Source organism: Spermophilus citellus (assembly GCF_964194105.1).
Source record: "Spermophilus citellus genome assembly, chromosome: 6".
NCBI lineage: Eukaryota > Metazoa > Chordata > Mammalia > Rodentia > Sciuridae > Spermophilus > Spermophilus citellus.
Genome location: NC_138187.1, coordinates 73,034,771 through 73,049,987, shown reverse-complemented (window position 1 = coordinate 73,049,987; position 15,217 = coordinate 73,034,771). Strand labels below are relative to the sequence as shown.

Below are 15,217 nucleotides of genomic sequence, written 5' to 3'. Positions count from 1 at the left end.
CCCCAGTCCTTTTAATTTTTTTTTTTTTTTTGAGACAGGGTCTCAGTAAGTTGCTGAGGTTGGACTTGAACTCGTAATCCTCCTGCCTTAGGCGCCCAAGTCACTGGGATCATACGCAAGCGCTACCATGTCTGGCTTAGAATAGAACTTTTAAAAAGTGATTTACTGACTTTGAGAATCAATAAAAGCATGATAGTGCATTTTTTTCTATTCTGCTCCTTGGACAGGGTATGGAATTAATGAAGTCCATCCATTTGTATTCTTCATCCATAAAAAATTGTTGAAAAATAGCCCACAGTTCATGCTTTCGATGAAGTCATTACACAGTTAAACCTAAGTGGTAGAAAAGATGCCTCAGGACCACCCTGGTAGAATAGCATCCTTGAATCTAGCAAAGCCAGGCCTACTTCATAACTTGTATCTTTTTTCCCTATAATTCCCTCCTTGCAGAAGCCTGCTTTTTTAAAGTTGTTTTGGGACCTCTTTTAACTATGATTGGGTTTTTGAGGTACCAGCCTTCTTTCCATGATGGTTTAGTAGTTTAGAAATTTCAAAGCCATAGTTGTATTTTCTCCCTGTGCTTAATCAAAGCTGCATTGACAATTTGATGAGGTGTTATTAATTTCATTCCTGAGTGCCACAAATCACTAGTAATAATTTACTATACTTGTGCATATGTGAGCCTTTTCAATTCTTAGACCTAAGTTGAGTTTCCAGGTTTCTGTTTAAAAGATATTGATTATGGACTTGTATTTTTATGAGATTTCTGGAATATGTGACTTCCCAGTGTATAAAGAATTTCCAAGTTCATTTATCTCCTTTGGTCTTAGTGACTTATGGCATCTCTATGGGACTAGTGGGGGAAGGTATTAGCCTCAATTTGCAGACGAAATTAAAACTCCAAAAGATTAAGTGAATGGCCAATGGCTACCCAGTTAGTGGTGACAAGATCCTTCGGTTCTGAGTTCTACAACTGTCCATGCTGCCTGGACACAAATAGAAATGTTTATGTTTTCATTCTAGGCTATAAGGTATAAGATGCCCTTCTTCTTTGCCAGTTGTGTGCACTTTTGGGTGAGGATATCCAGAGCTTGTTTTGTTTGTTTGTTTGTTTGTTTTAATGTCCATATCAAAAGCATACAACTTTTAAGAAGGAAATTTGCCGCAGTCTGGCTGGGCACAATTCAGGAGCCACTTGTCAAAAGAAACTAACTTTATTTTTAGAACTACAAACGCCAAACAAAACAGCTCCTCAGGAAAAAACCCTCAGAGCCCAACTGCCACCACCGGCTTCCCACAAGCCTCTCACCCCCACACAACCCTCACCACCTCCCACAATCCTCCTGTTCTAGAGGCTGATTGGCTGGGTCGCGTGGGCGGAGCCAAAGAAGTCCCCCAATGAGCAGCTCCGTGGAGGAGCCAATCAGCTAGATGTTGCTGGGGCCGCTGTGAGCCAATCATCAGCTGGCAGTCTGAAGGGCAGGGAAACAGCCCAATGAACATCACCGCAGAGGAGCCAATCAGCTAGATGTTGCTGGGGCCGCTGTGAGTCAATCATCAGCCGGCAGCTGGAAGTTTGCTGGCAGCTGGAAGTTTGCTGGGGCCCCTTTGGCTGTGGCTCTCAACAGAAATTCATTATTTTCTTCAAAGATATCAAAATATTGAGTATAGGGTAAGACTGAATATATATAAATTATTCTTTTAAAAAGTCTATAAGCATTCTATACACAGTTGAAGGTTTAATGACATTTTTTTGGCCTTATCTAACGGAGAGTCAAAGTTCATTTTGTAATGTATTTATGATAGAATCAAGAAAGAAAAATAAAATACATACGAAAGGAGATATGTAAATAAGAGGATTTAGAACCAATGTTTTTTTGTTGTTGTTGTTTTGTTTTGTTTTGTACCAGGGATTGAACTCAGGAGCCACTTAACCACTGAGCCACATCCCCAGCCTTTTTTTTTTTTTTTGTATTTTATTTAAAGACAGGGTCTTGCTTAGTTGCTTAGGGCCTCACTAAATTGCTGAGGCTGGTCTTGAACTTGCAGTCCTCTTGCCTCAGCCTCCCAAGTGGCTGGGATTACATGTGTGCCCCACCACACCCAATGTACCAATGTCTTTAGAAAGTCATCAACTATTTTTGATAACACTCCTGTTAGAACAATGCAGTTAGAACTGTGTGGGGAGTTAGTTGATTGGGGAAACAACAGTGAATAAAGATATTTGCCTTTGTTTAAGACTTGAAGTGGGTTATAATTGGGAGGAGTTTCTCCCCAGCTGATTCCTCTCATGGGGATCCCTGTGAAGTGTGTGTAAAATAGAGTGTCATCTTTGGTGGCTGTGTGGACACATTACTCAGTTAAGAAACAAGACCTTGGCATCCTTGATGCCGGCTCCTGCTGTCATATGCTGAGAAATTGTGTGCTTTTCAGACCAGAGAGAATCTCGTGGTTTGGAATTCTTTAGGGCAGTTATAATCATTTGGTCTTCTATCTGAAACAAATCAATAACAGAAGAGTAGATTCAAGACTACCAGTGTCCACATCAGGTATGGTTAGCTCTAAAATGTAAACTGTGAGAAATATTTTTTTTTAAGTTGTGAAATGTCATGTACATATTTTCATTCTGTATTTATGTAATGAAAGTCATCCTCTACCTTGGACTTAAAGAGAAATCACCCTTGTGTATGAAAATTAGTTTTAAGTATTTTTTAAATCAACAAATAAAATTGTATATATTTACAGTGTACAACAAGGTATTTTGATATATGTATATACTGTGGAACAATTAAATCCAGCTAATTAATCTATCCACCATCTAACCCAGTTACTTTTTTGTTGTTGTTGAGGTGAAAAATTTACTATTCTCTTGGCAGTTTTCAAGTACACATTATAACAACTGTTGTCACACACAATACAATAGATCTCTAAAACTTATATCTCCTAACAAACTTTTCATGCATTGACCAGCATCATTCTACTCTCTGCTTTTGTAATTTCAGCATTTTTACATTCTGCACATAAGCAAGATCATGCACCATTTGTCTGTTTGTGCCTGGCTTATGTTATGTAGTATAATGTGCCTACAGTTCATCCATGTTGCCACAAATAACAGAATTCCATTTCTTAAGGTTAATTAGCGTCCCAAGTGTATATATGTCACATTTTCCTTATCCATTACTCCATTGGTAAACACTTAAGATGATTCCATATCTTGGCTGTTGTGAATATGTTGTGATGAGCATGGAGCGTAGAGATCTCTTCAACATACTAATTTTATTTCCTTTGGATATATACTCAGATGTGGGATTGCTTGAGCATGTGGGAGTTCTATTTTTTAACTTGGTGTGAAGTATTTTAACTCCTCACTCCTATCCATTGGGGGGAGGTGGGTACTAGTTTGCATTCCCATCGCGAATGTGCCATCATTTCCTTTTCTCCATATCCTTGCCAGCATTTGTTGTCTTTAGTCTTTTTAGTAATAGCCATTCTTACTAAGGTGAGGTGATACCTCATTATAGTTCTAATTTGCATTTCCCCGTAGATCAGAGTGATGTTGAGCATTTGTTCATATTCTTGTTCACCCTTTGCTTTTGAGAAATATCTATCCAGGTCCTTTGCTCAGATTATAACTGGATTACGTGTTTCTTGCTATTGAGCTCCTTGAATTCCTTATATATCTTAGGTATTAACCTTTATCACAAGTATGGTCGGTGAGTATTTTCTTCCATTCCACAGGTTGTCTCTTTACTCTTGGTTGTTTTCTTTGCTGTATAGAAGCATTATAATTTGATGCAATCCCATTTGCCTATTTTTGCTTTTGTGGTCTCTGTTTTGGGGGGTGATGTCCAAAAAATATTTGCTAAGACCGACAACAAAAAACTTTCCTCCCATGTTTTCTTCGACTAGGTTTACAGTATGAAATCTTCCAATTCAGCATTTAATCCATTTTGAGTTGATTTTTGTATATAGAGTAAGATAAAGGTTCTTCTGCATGTAGATATCCAGTTGTCCCGAGAGCACTTATTGAAGAGGCTATCCATTACCTATTGTGTGTTTTCGGCACCTTTGTTGAAGATTGGTTGATTTTTAAGTTTTTGGATTTATTTATGGGCTCTCTATTCTATTCCATTGGTCCATGTACCTGTTTTTATGTAAGTACTATGTTATTTTGATTACTGTAGCTTTGCAAAAATACTGTATTTTAAAGTCATGTAGTGTGATGCCTCCAGCTTTGATCTCTTTGTTTAGGATTGCTTTGGCTTTTTGGTGTCTTTTGTAAGTTCAATAGGAATTTTACAATTGCTTTCCCTTTTTCTTTTGTTTGTTCTAATTGTTATACATGACAGCAGAATGCATTTCAATTCATTGTACACAAATGGAGCACAATTTCTCATTTCTCTGGTTGTACACGATGTAGAGTCACACCATATATGCAGTCATACATTTACCCAGGGTAATGACATTTATCTCATTCCACTATCTTTCCTGCCCCCATGATTCCTCTCTTCCTCTCCCTCCCCTTGGCCCAAAGTTACTCCTTTCTCCCCCCACCCTCAGTCACCCCCCCATTGGGAATCATCATCCACTTATCTGAGAGAACTTTTGGCCTTTGGGTTTGGGGGATTGGCTTATTTCGCTTAGCATGATATTCTCCAACTCCATCCATTTACCTGCAAATGCCATAATTTTATTCTCTTTTAATGCTGATAATATTCCATTGTGTATATATATACCACAGTTATTTTTATCCATTCATCTGTTGAAGGACATCTAGGTTGTTTTCACAGTTTAGCTATTTTAAATTGAGCTGCTTTGAACATTGATGTGGCTGCATCACTATACTATGCTGATTTTAAGTCCTTTGGGTATGGACTGAGGAGTGAGATAGCTAGGTCAAATAGTGGTTCCATTGCAAGTTTTCTTAGGAATCTCCATACTGCTTTCCTCATTGAAATTTTAATAGGGATTGTATTAAATCTATAGATTGCTTTGGATATCATGGCTATTTTTAAAATTTTATTTATTCCTATTTGTTATGTACAACAGAATAATGCAATTCAATTCATAGTACATATATAGAGCACAATTTTTCATGTCTATGGTTGTACACAAAGTAGAGTCACACCATTCATGTCTTCATATATGTACTTAGGGTAATGATGTCCATCTCATTCAACCTTCTTTCCTACCCTTATGCCCCCTTCCTCCCACTCCCTCCCCTTTGCCCTATCTAAAGTTTGTCTATTCCTCCATAAAGTTTGTCTTCCCCCACCCCCATCCTCATTATAAATCATCCTCCTCATATCAGAGAAAACATTCAGCCTTTGGTTTTTGGTATTGGCTAACTTCACTTAGCATTATATTGTCCAACTCCATCCATTTACCTGCAAATGCCATGATTTTATTTTCTTTTAATGCTGAGTAATATCCCATTATGTATATATACCATATTTTCTTTTTCATGGCCATTTTAACAATATTTATTCTTTTCAATCCATGAACCAAGTATACATTTCCATTTGTTTTTGTCTTCCTCAGTTTCTTTCATCAGTGTTTGATGGCATTCAATGTATAGATATTTCAGCTCGTCATTAAGTTTATTCCAAAGTATTTTTAATGCTATTTGATGGGTTTGATTTTCTTGACCTTATTTTCGTATAGTTTAGAAATGCTACTGATTTTGTATTAATTTTGCATTCTGCAATTTTACTGAATTTGGTTATTATTTCTAACATTTTTTGGCACACTTTAGGGTTTTGTGTATATAAGACCATGTTATCTGAAAAGAGAGATCAGAGACAATTTAATTTCTTCTTTTGCTGAGGGCCATTACCAAGTAGAAATGACGCATCAAAATTTCCTTGCTAGCGTACCCCATGTTAATGATTTCGCTGTTGACATTGCATGTAAGGTGACCTTGCTCAAAGACCAAGGCGGATCCGGGTTTAGAGCTGATCAGGTTTGAGGAAGTATCCCGGTCCTTGGGTTAAGGGCGTTCCCAGTTTAAGACCTTGGATTTTAGGGAAGTTCGATGTTGAGGATTATTGCTGCTGGAATTAGGGCGTTCCTGCTGCCTGAGCTCCCATTGAGTTCTCCTGAGATTCAGAGAGCATTTTGGGAAAAAAGCCTCGTGGGTAGGTGAATTGGGTGGCAGCAGAACTGGGATTGCCCCAGAACGTGTGTGGAGGTCGGTGTGAGTTCGGGAATAAAGAATTGCTGTTTGAATCTACAAAGCTGTGTGGTGGCTCGTGATTCTGTGCCCAGCCAAGACTGCGGCATTCTTTTCTTTTTTTAATTTTTTATTTGTTTTAATTAGTTACACATGACAATACAATGATCTTGACATATCATACATTTGAATCAGATGGGGTAATTTCTTGTTTTCTGATTTACATTCCTTTTATTTCTCTCTCTCTCTCTCTCTCTCTCTCTCTCTCTCTTTTTTTTTTTTTTTTTTGCCCAATTGCTCTGGTCAGGACTTCTAATTCTATGTTGAATAAAAATGGCAATAGTGAGCATCCTTATCCTGTTCCTTCAACTTTCATCATTGAGTATGATATTAACTATGGGCTTGTGGATAAATGGCCTTTATTGGGGCTGGGGATGTGGCTCAAGCGGTAGCACGCTCGCCTGGCATGCGTGCGGCCCGGGTTCGATCCTCAGCACCACATACCAACAAAGATGTTGTGTCCGCGGAGAACTAAAAAATAAATATTAAAAAAATTCTCTCTCTCTCTCTCTCTCTCTCTCTATCCTCTCTCACTCTCTCTTTAAAAAAAAATGGCCTTTATTGTGTTGAGGTATGGTCCTTTAATACCTAATATGTTGAAAGTTGAGTTGCTACAATGAAAGGATAAATATTGTCAAATGCTTTTTTCTGCACCTATTGAGATGATAATATATTTTTTTCTTTTATTCTATTGACATGATGTAGCATGTTTATTGTTTTGCATATATTGAAACGTTATCCCTTGCATCTCAGGAATAAATCTCACTTGATCATGGTGAATAGTCTTTTTAATGTGCTGTTTAATCTGAATTACTAGTATTTTTGTATCTGTGTGCACCATGGATATTGGCCTATAATTTTCTTTTCTTGTAGTGTCCTTGTCTGATTTTGGTATCAGGGTAATGCTGCTCCTTGGAAATATTCTCCTCTTCAATTTTTTTTTGAAAAGTTTAAAAAGGATTAGTATTAGTTCTTCTGACATTTGAATGCACAAATTTATTACTGTGTATTTTAACTGGATGACGAATTTTACAAATTACTAATAATTGATATCCTCCTTGTCAGACAACAGAAAGATCAGAGTTAATGGAACCAAAGAACCTATAGAGTTTAAATCAAATCAGTGGTTTGGAGCAACAGTGAAAGCTCACAAAGGGAAAGTTGTGGTGAGTACAAATTGTGTGATTGTGGTGTTGCTTTGGAATAGTAGGTGCACAGAAATGTTGTAATGCTCATATTTAGAAAAACCCCATTACCCAGGAACTTATTACACTCTCAAAGGTAAAGTATTGGCTTCTAATACTTTTTAGTGCTTAAAATTAAACAATGTAGTTTAATGTTCAAAGCTATGGGAAATGAAAATTGTTTCTCAAAAGAGCAGTTAGATACTTCCACATATTTTAAAGGTGACTAAGAAATATGAAAAAAATAAGAGCTAATTAATTATTCAGGAGGGTATTTTATTGATTAAGATTTAAAGATCTGTCTAAAATCTGAACAGAAAAACAAGAGCACTCCTCTACTGCAGTTATCACTGATTCTTTTTTGAATAAAAGTCAAGCTTTCTTTAATATAAAAATGTTAGAAACTCCTAACTACCTGATTTTGTGATTTCATTACTGCTTTTGTACTGAAAACTCTCAAATAGATATCTTTTAGTTTTAAACTGTTGTGATTATAACTCCTATTCTTATTTTTGATAAACAATAATACATGTCTAAGTTGTTGAGAAATAAGTAACCATTGAATTAATCTGAATTTTGGGGGGTTAGGGATTTTTTTTTTAATTTGTTGGCTTTAATTTCTCTTCAACAATAAAGAAATAATTTTGGATTTTAGAATTTGTTTAAAGCTATTTGAATTATAGTTTATTAAGAATAAACATCTAAAGAATAAATACCTAAATTATAGTTTAGTGAGAATAAATATCTAAAAGTTTTATTTATTCTTTGGCTAACCTCCTCCAAAAGATTTTTACATACATAGAGGACGTGCAAAATATAGGTTGTCTTCTTTAGTTAGAAATATAGCATTTACAATGCACTTTATATAGTTTTTACATTTAGATAGTTTTCTTCCAGAATTAATAAGATCTTCTTTATTCTTTAGTTATATATGGCTTATGAGAATTACTAATGACAAACTAAGTCCATCCTAATAACTGTTTGGGATTCAAAATATCTTTTGGGTACTTTATTTTTTGGAGTCTGAAATTTTATCTGTAGCACATAATTGTTGCACAATATTTCTAGAAACCTCCAATTGGAAATACAATAATATAATATGTTCATGATAAGAATGTTTTATTTTTGATATGGTTGCATTTTTAAAATTATGTGATGAAAAGAATAGTGTAAAGTGTATTTTCAGTTAATCTTTGTTTTTTATTTTGAGTGCCAAAACTTAGCAGAATGAAGAATTAAATTCTACTCTATGTGATACAATATTAAAATTAACAACTAGCAATGCACAATAATTAATTATACAAAATCTGCCTACAGAAGGATCATTTTGCTGGGTGAGTTGGCACATGCCTGTAATCCCAAGGGCTTGGGAAACTGAGACTGGAGGATCATGAGTTTAAAAATCCAGTCTCAGCAAAAGCCAAGAGCTAAGCAACTCAGTGAGACCCTGTCTCTAAATAAAATACAAAATAGGGCTGGGGATGTGGTTCAGGGGTCGAGTGCCCCTGAGTTCAATCTTCAATACCCGCCCCCAAAAGGATCATCTTGAATACCCAGGTATCATGGATATACATCAGACTTGAGTCAAAACCTAAACATATCATATAAGTGAAATCAAACAGACATACAGAGAGATAATATCTATATCTATATTATCTATAGTAACCTTTTAGAATGGACATCAGGCAAACACTGGATACTATCAGGCCTACAGGTGACTCTTTTCACTGTCCTGATTCCCCCTGTGTTCAACATTCATACCTTGCATTGAATTTATTAACCAAGTAGCTGAGAGGGCCCTAAGACAAGGGAGCCGAGATGCCTTGGAGACTTTGGGGGCACTAGCAAGACTTTATACTGTATAGGAAAGCAAAACCACACAGCCAAAGTTGTAGAAAGGTGATTGACTTGAAAATATGGGTTGTCTCTTCTAAAAGTATGTATTGGACTAGATTATAAAGGATAAATTTATTTTATTTTTTTTATTTTTTTTAAGAGAGAGTGAGAGAGGGGGGAGAGAGAGAGAGAGAGAGAGAGAGAATTTTTAATATTTATTTTTTAGTTCTCGGCGGACACAACATCTTTGTTGGTATGTGGTGCTGAGGATCGAACCCGGGCCGCACGCATGCCAGGCGAGCGCGCTACCGCTTGAGCCACATCCCCAGCCCCAAGGATAAATTTAAAAGCAGAAGATGACTTTAAAATCAGTATGTCTTCACTTCTCATTAGAAGTTAGCCTAGTAGCTCCACCTTCTAGGATTCTGCAATTTTGTGTCCTTAGGGATGAGGCTTGAACAATCAATTCAAGCTAGCAAAAAAGAAGTCAAAAAAGCTACCTATGTTGGGCTGGGATTGTGGCTCAGAGGTAGAGCTCTAGTCTAGCACGGGCGGGACCCGGGTTCGATCCTCAGCACCACATAAAAATAAAGGCATTGTGTTGTGTCCATCTACACCTAAAAAATAAATATTTTTTTAAAAGCTGCCTATGGTTTGTACACATTTACTGCCTCTCTCATTCTTAGCAACATTAATATTATTTAACTTAAAGAGGATTTCATTTCTATCCTTTTAAATATCATGCCCTTGTTAGAATCTAAATTCTGAAGAAGAAATCAGAGCATGTCATTTTAAAAAAAATCACATTTTTCTTAATGGTGTTTAAATTTATTTTTGTTGATAAAATTCCTAATATTGTGTGAGCTAATTCAAAGGCAAGTCCTTCTTTTCACCATAATTTACTCCTAGAAGCAGCACCATAAGGAAGACTCTAATAAATATGTCTTATTTTCTCCAGAGGAGCATTCTTAAAAGTAGAAGAAGTGAGTAAAGCATCAGATAAGTTTCTAATATTAATATGACAAATTTGTTATCATAAAACAAAGATATAATAACTAATACATACTATTTTAATATTGTAAAATTATGTTTCAATTTCTATTTAGTGGGCATGCATTTAATTTAATTTAACATGCAATTATTAAGAAACATCTACATAAAAAGCTCTGTTAAGTGCTGTTGGCAGTTTAATAAATTCCAAAAGAGGCTCCAGTGTGAGATCAAGTGTATAACATGCACCCTTATCAAATTTACCACTCTATAGATTAGCTGGAAATAAGCATGAACGCTTCTTTTCTAACCTTTTGGGGTTTTGCCTTGTTAGAATTGAGAGTGCATTTATGGAATGACTTGGATAACTTGCCTCCTTCAAAAAGATTGTCTGTGGTATTTAGAGTTTATCAGAATAAATTTCTCCATTACAGGCAGAGTCAGATTGTTGAATTACTTCACATCTAATGTTATGCTTTGGAAATGCTTATAGGTCATTAACATGTGCTTTTTTTTAAAATTGTAGATGGACAGCATGACTTTAATTTATTTGTGTATTTTTTTTTGATGTGGTGCTGAGGATGGAACCCACATGCAAGGCAAATGCTCTGCCACTGAACTATAGCCCCAGCCCCAACATGTGCTTTTTAAATGACTTTTTGATTACTTCTCATAAAATTGCTGAAACAGGCATAAGATGCTATCTCTTGCCTTCAGTTTTACTGTGCATAAAAAAACAATAAGTGAAAATAAAGCCCAAAAATACTGTGATAAGGAGGTAGTATGTCTAGATGGAAGTCATTATTTAAACATTCATAAGAAGCAACTATGGAAATCCACCAAACAGAGATTTATAAACTTGTGTGCATCCTTTGATTTGGAAGTCATCTTTTTTTTTTTAAGTAACAACTAAACAAAGAAAGGAAGCATTTCTCATTTTAAGACATCACAGTGATTCATTCACTGTTTAAATGATCATTAGCTTTCTTGTAGGTTCAATTAAAAAAAAGAAATGAAAAGAAAATACAAGGTTATTTGCTTTTAGGAAGTAATTTTCTTTTGCCATGTTACTTTTTTAAAATTTAAAATTCTGTGGAGGGGGGCTCATTCCTTTGTATATGTTTAATGTTTGGCAGTTACTGTATATTAATCTTAAAGAGCAGTTTGGCGAGTTTAAATCAACCAAGGACTCAATAGGATACTGAAGGCCAATTAATTCAACTGACAATTTAAAATAATATGTCCTAACTTTAGGTACACTAATTGAAAATTTGAGTCAAACTATTATATAAGAAAACTACCTTGAGGAGAGAAGGGGGAAGTACTGGGAAAAGATATTGGCCAAATTTTATTGTTATATTGTGTGTATGTGCAAATGTGTAAAAACAAATCCCACCAATATGTACAACTATTATGCACCAATAAAAATGTGAGGAAAAATAAACAGAAAACTGCATCAGAAATATTTTTACTGTCTTTGATGTTTTTTTAGGCCTGTGCTCCTTTATATCACTGGAGGACTCTTAAACCAACACCAGAAAAAGACCCGGTTGGCACTTGCTACGTGGCAATTCAGAATTTCAGTGCCTATGCTGAGTACTCCCCTTGTCGGAACAGTAAGTTATTTTTATCCATTAAGACTGAAATCTAGCTCAATGGCTTTTCTATGATGGATTCCTATCTATTCCTTTTCTATGATGCAGGTAAATTCAAAACACCAGCGAGGGCTGGGATTGTGGCTCAGCGGTAGAGAGCTCGCCTAGGAGGGGCATGAACCCGGGTTCGATCCTCAGCATAAAAATAAAGGAATTGTGTTGTGTCCATCTACACCTAAAAAATTAATATTAAAAAAAAAACCAATGATACATTGTAACATTACAGGGGAAAGGGAGGAAGGTGTAAATTATCGAAAGCTTTGATTGGAAGGCCAACGTTCAGAATTCTGCTGACCCTTTTCTGTGTTTTTGGAAATTCAGTTATTAGATATTCCGCAGTAGAATTGATTTCTTCCCTGTTTTAGGTCTGAAAGTGTCAGTTGCTGCTTAAATTTCACACAGTATTATAAAGAGGGTGGCTGCCCATTCTGCTTGTTTATGGCAGGCATGGTGTTGGTCAGCTCCTGGTGTTGGGCCCAGCTCAGCATCAGCGTTCTGTCTGGCCTGTGTTCTCAGGGGCTGTTGCTTTGATTGACAGACACTTTTCTCCTTAAGGTGTTCAATTCCCCACTACCACCACTACCACCATTTTTTCCCCCAGTGAAAACGCTGTACACTTAGAATCCAAATCTCCTCTGGCAGTTTTAGAAATCTTCCAATAAAGCATGTTTTAAAGGAAGCCTGTGAGTGCCATTTGGGGGACGTTGCTGTATAATCCCTTTATTTTGTAGAATACCCAAGGACTCTGAGATGGCATGATGGGTGGATGGACTGACTGGTCATCTGCTCAGAGTTTTTTGGGAATGCCTCCATTTTTCTAAGTGCCAAGTAGATTACTGGTTTTTGTAGATAAGCAAGCGAACAATGGGTTTTTACTCTTATTCTTATTAATTCAGCAAATGACATTGGATGGGGAAAAATGTCATTGGAAAGAACTTTCTAGAGATTGATTTCAGTAGATGGTTTTTTAAAAAATCTCAATCCAGAGTTAGTTTAACTCCAAAAATTACAAGTAAATTTTCCTCATTTTGCATAAATATTTTTAAAATTCAAGATTACTGGGAACTTAGTGAGCCCCTGTTTCAAAATAAACAATAAAACCAGGCACAGTGGTACATCCACTGTGTACATCCACTGTAATCCCAGCAGCTTGGAAGGCTGAGGCAGGAGGATCACAAGTTCAATGCCAGCCTCAGTAAAAGCGAGGTCTCAGTGAGACCCTGTCTGTAAATAAAATACAGTTGGATTAAGAGAGAGGCCACTGAGTTTCACACCTGAAAGTGGAATTTATTTTTAACTCTGATGGGTTTTGATGAGGAAAATGATTTTCTAAATGTCAGCTAAATAAATAATCTGTGGAATAATAAGGACTTCGCTTTAAACAGCTATATTGAGGGTTCTTTGTGGATAACCAGATTTCATTATTTATTCATTCAACACATTTATTGAACACATTAGCACTACCCATTCTACAGTTAGGGGATACACCAAAGAATAAGAGAAAACAAACCCCTTTGTCCAAGGAACTGACACTTCAGTGGGAGAGATAGAGAACAAACAACAAACATATCAACAAGTAAATTCAAATATCATATCAGGTAGAGAAAAATGCCTTGAAACAGCAAGGCAAGAGAGAGAGGCATGACCCAGGCCTGGGGCAGACAGGTAGAAGGGGGCTCCTTAGACAGGACGATAGGGAGAAATTCTTTTAGCAAGTGGTAGTTGGGATGGTGAGGGGAGAAATTTCCCAGGAACAGGCCATAGTCAAGAAGAGGCTATCGTGGCTCACTTTCCATTCAGGTGCTTGGTTCTTGGGTTTGGTAAGAGGTCAGTGTTGTTAAGCCCAAAAGATTCAATGCTGAACTTGTTTTATCATTGCTTATACCTATCCATAGCACTTTTTTCATTATGGCTATAGTTGCTTCCCCAAATTACACATTTTTGTGGTAATTAAAAGCTGAGCCCATCTTTACACACTTTTTGCCTTGATGACACGTCTTATTCCTCCAACTGACATCAAGGGTGATCATTTGTAAAACCTGTCCTACTTCTTGTTCTGCCCCTTTGCCTGACTGCCCATGTGATGTGAGAGTTCACACAGCCCATAGAATCTAGTCTTGTGGGACACAAGTTTCAGTGTGAGGTTGAAGCATGATTTAAATATAAATTACAGACACTCTCATCTTGAGCTTCTTTATGGTGCCAATTTATTCATTCTTTATTTTCCTAAATAGAAGAGTAGTGGAATAAAGGCAAAAACAGAGCTGAGGCTGAGTTGCAGAATTGCTAAGTAAATGGCCAAGAATTTTTTTGGACTCTAATACAACCCACAGTCTTCACATCCTCAGGGGCTCCCTATTCCTACTTATACTTCTTCCTCTTTAAATCATCCAAAGAGCAGACTTCCTGTCATGGTTAAGAAATTCACAGTTCATTAACACAAAGCCAGCTTGTTCATGAGCATATGGTCAATATCACAGAACAGGGACACCAGCAATATTATTTTCAAAAGAGAATTTAAAGAATCGCTTCTGTTCATTCCGCACCACGAACTCACTCCGCAACTGTGAGCAATGTGGGAACTCACCTGTTCATTCATATGGATGTCACATCCTCAGCTCTTACAGTTATTCATGATCCAGGTGAGGAGAGTTGACACACACTCTCCCATTGTACTCTGGATGCCAAGAACTAGTAGCAAATGAACAGCATCCGTCCTCACATTCCTGAGTTCACTGGAACGTAATTATAAAGTTCACAGACATTCTGCAATTCCAGGAAGAAGGATGCCTTCAGCTCTTCCAATAAATCATAATTCAACAAGAAAAGAGAAATGGCTTGTGGACAAAAGAACTTCACAAGCTACTCCAGTTGCCACTCAAAATAAACATGTGAAGTTGGTTATTTTCTCAATGAATTTTTTTTAAATAGTGTTTTCTCTTCATCTTTTTCAGTTTCTTGTTCTAAAGCAAAATAGCTTCCAAGAATGATCATGTTCCTTTCCTGTTGAATACTTGACAATATTAAAAAGAATAGTTGACTTTTTTAAAAAAGATTTGTGCCTTCCAATTTAAAAAAGAAGCAAAAGGGAAACCAGTAGAGTAAGAGGATCAAGTAAGGGAGTGAGGTAGGGAAAAGAGGTACTAGGGAATGAAATGGATCATATTATGTACATGTGTGAATATGTCATAATGAATCCCACTATTATGTATAATTCTAATGAAAAAGAAAAAGGTTTGTGCATTTAAGAATACATTTCTTAAACATATTGAGATTAACACATATAGATTCACATAGCAGTGTATCATGCATGCACATAT

General features: G+C 36.4%; 1 protein-coding gene across 2 annotated transcripts in view; it reads left to right on the top strand.

The window, feature by feature from the left end:
* The window catches only part of ITGA8 (integrin subunit alpha 8), a 173,607-nt gene that overhangs the window by 24,694 nt on the left and 133,696 nt on the right, over nt 1-15,217 (top strand). For both annotated transcript variants that reach the window (XM_081297410.1, XM_081297409.1), the window contains exons 3-4: nt 7,298-7,398; nt 11,735-11,858. In XM_081297410.1, coding sequence (XP_081153536.1) covers nt 7,298-7,398; nt 11,735-11,858 — 225 coding nt within the window. The remainder of the gene's footprint in view (nt 1-7,297; nt 7,399-11,734; nt 11,859-15,217) is intronic.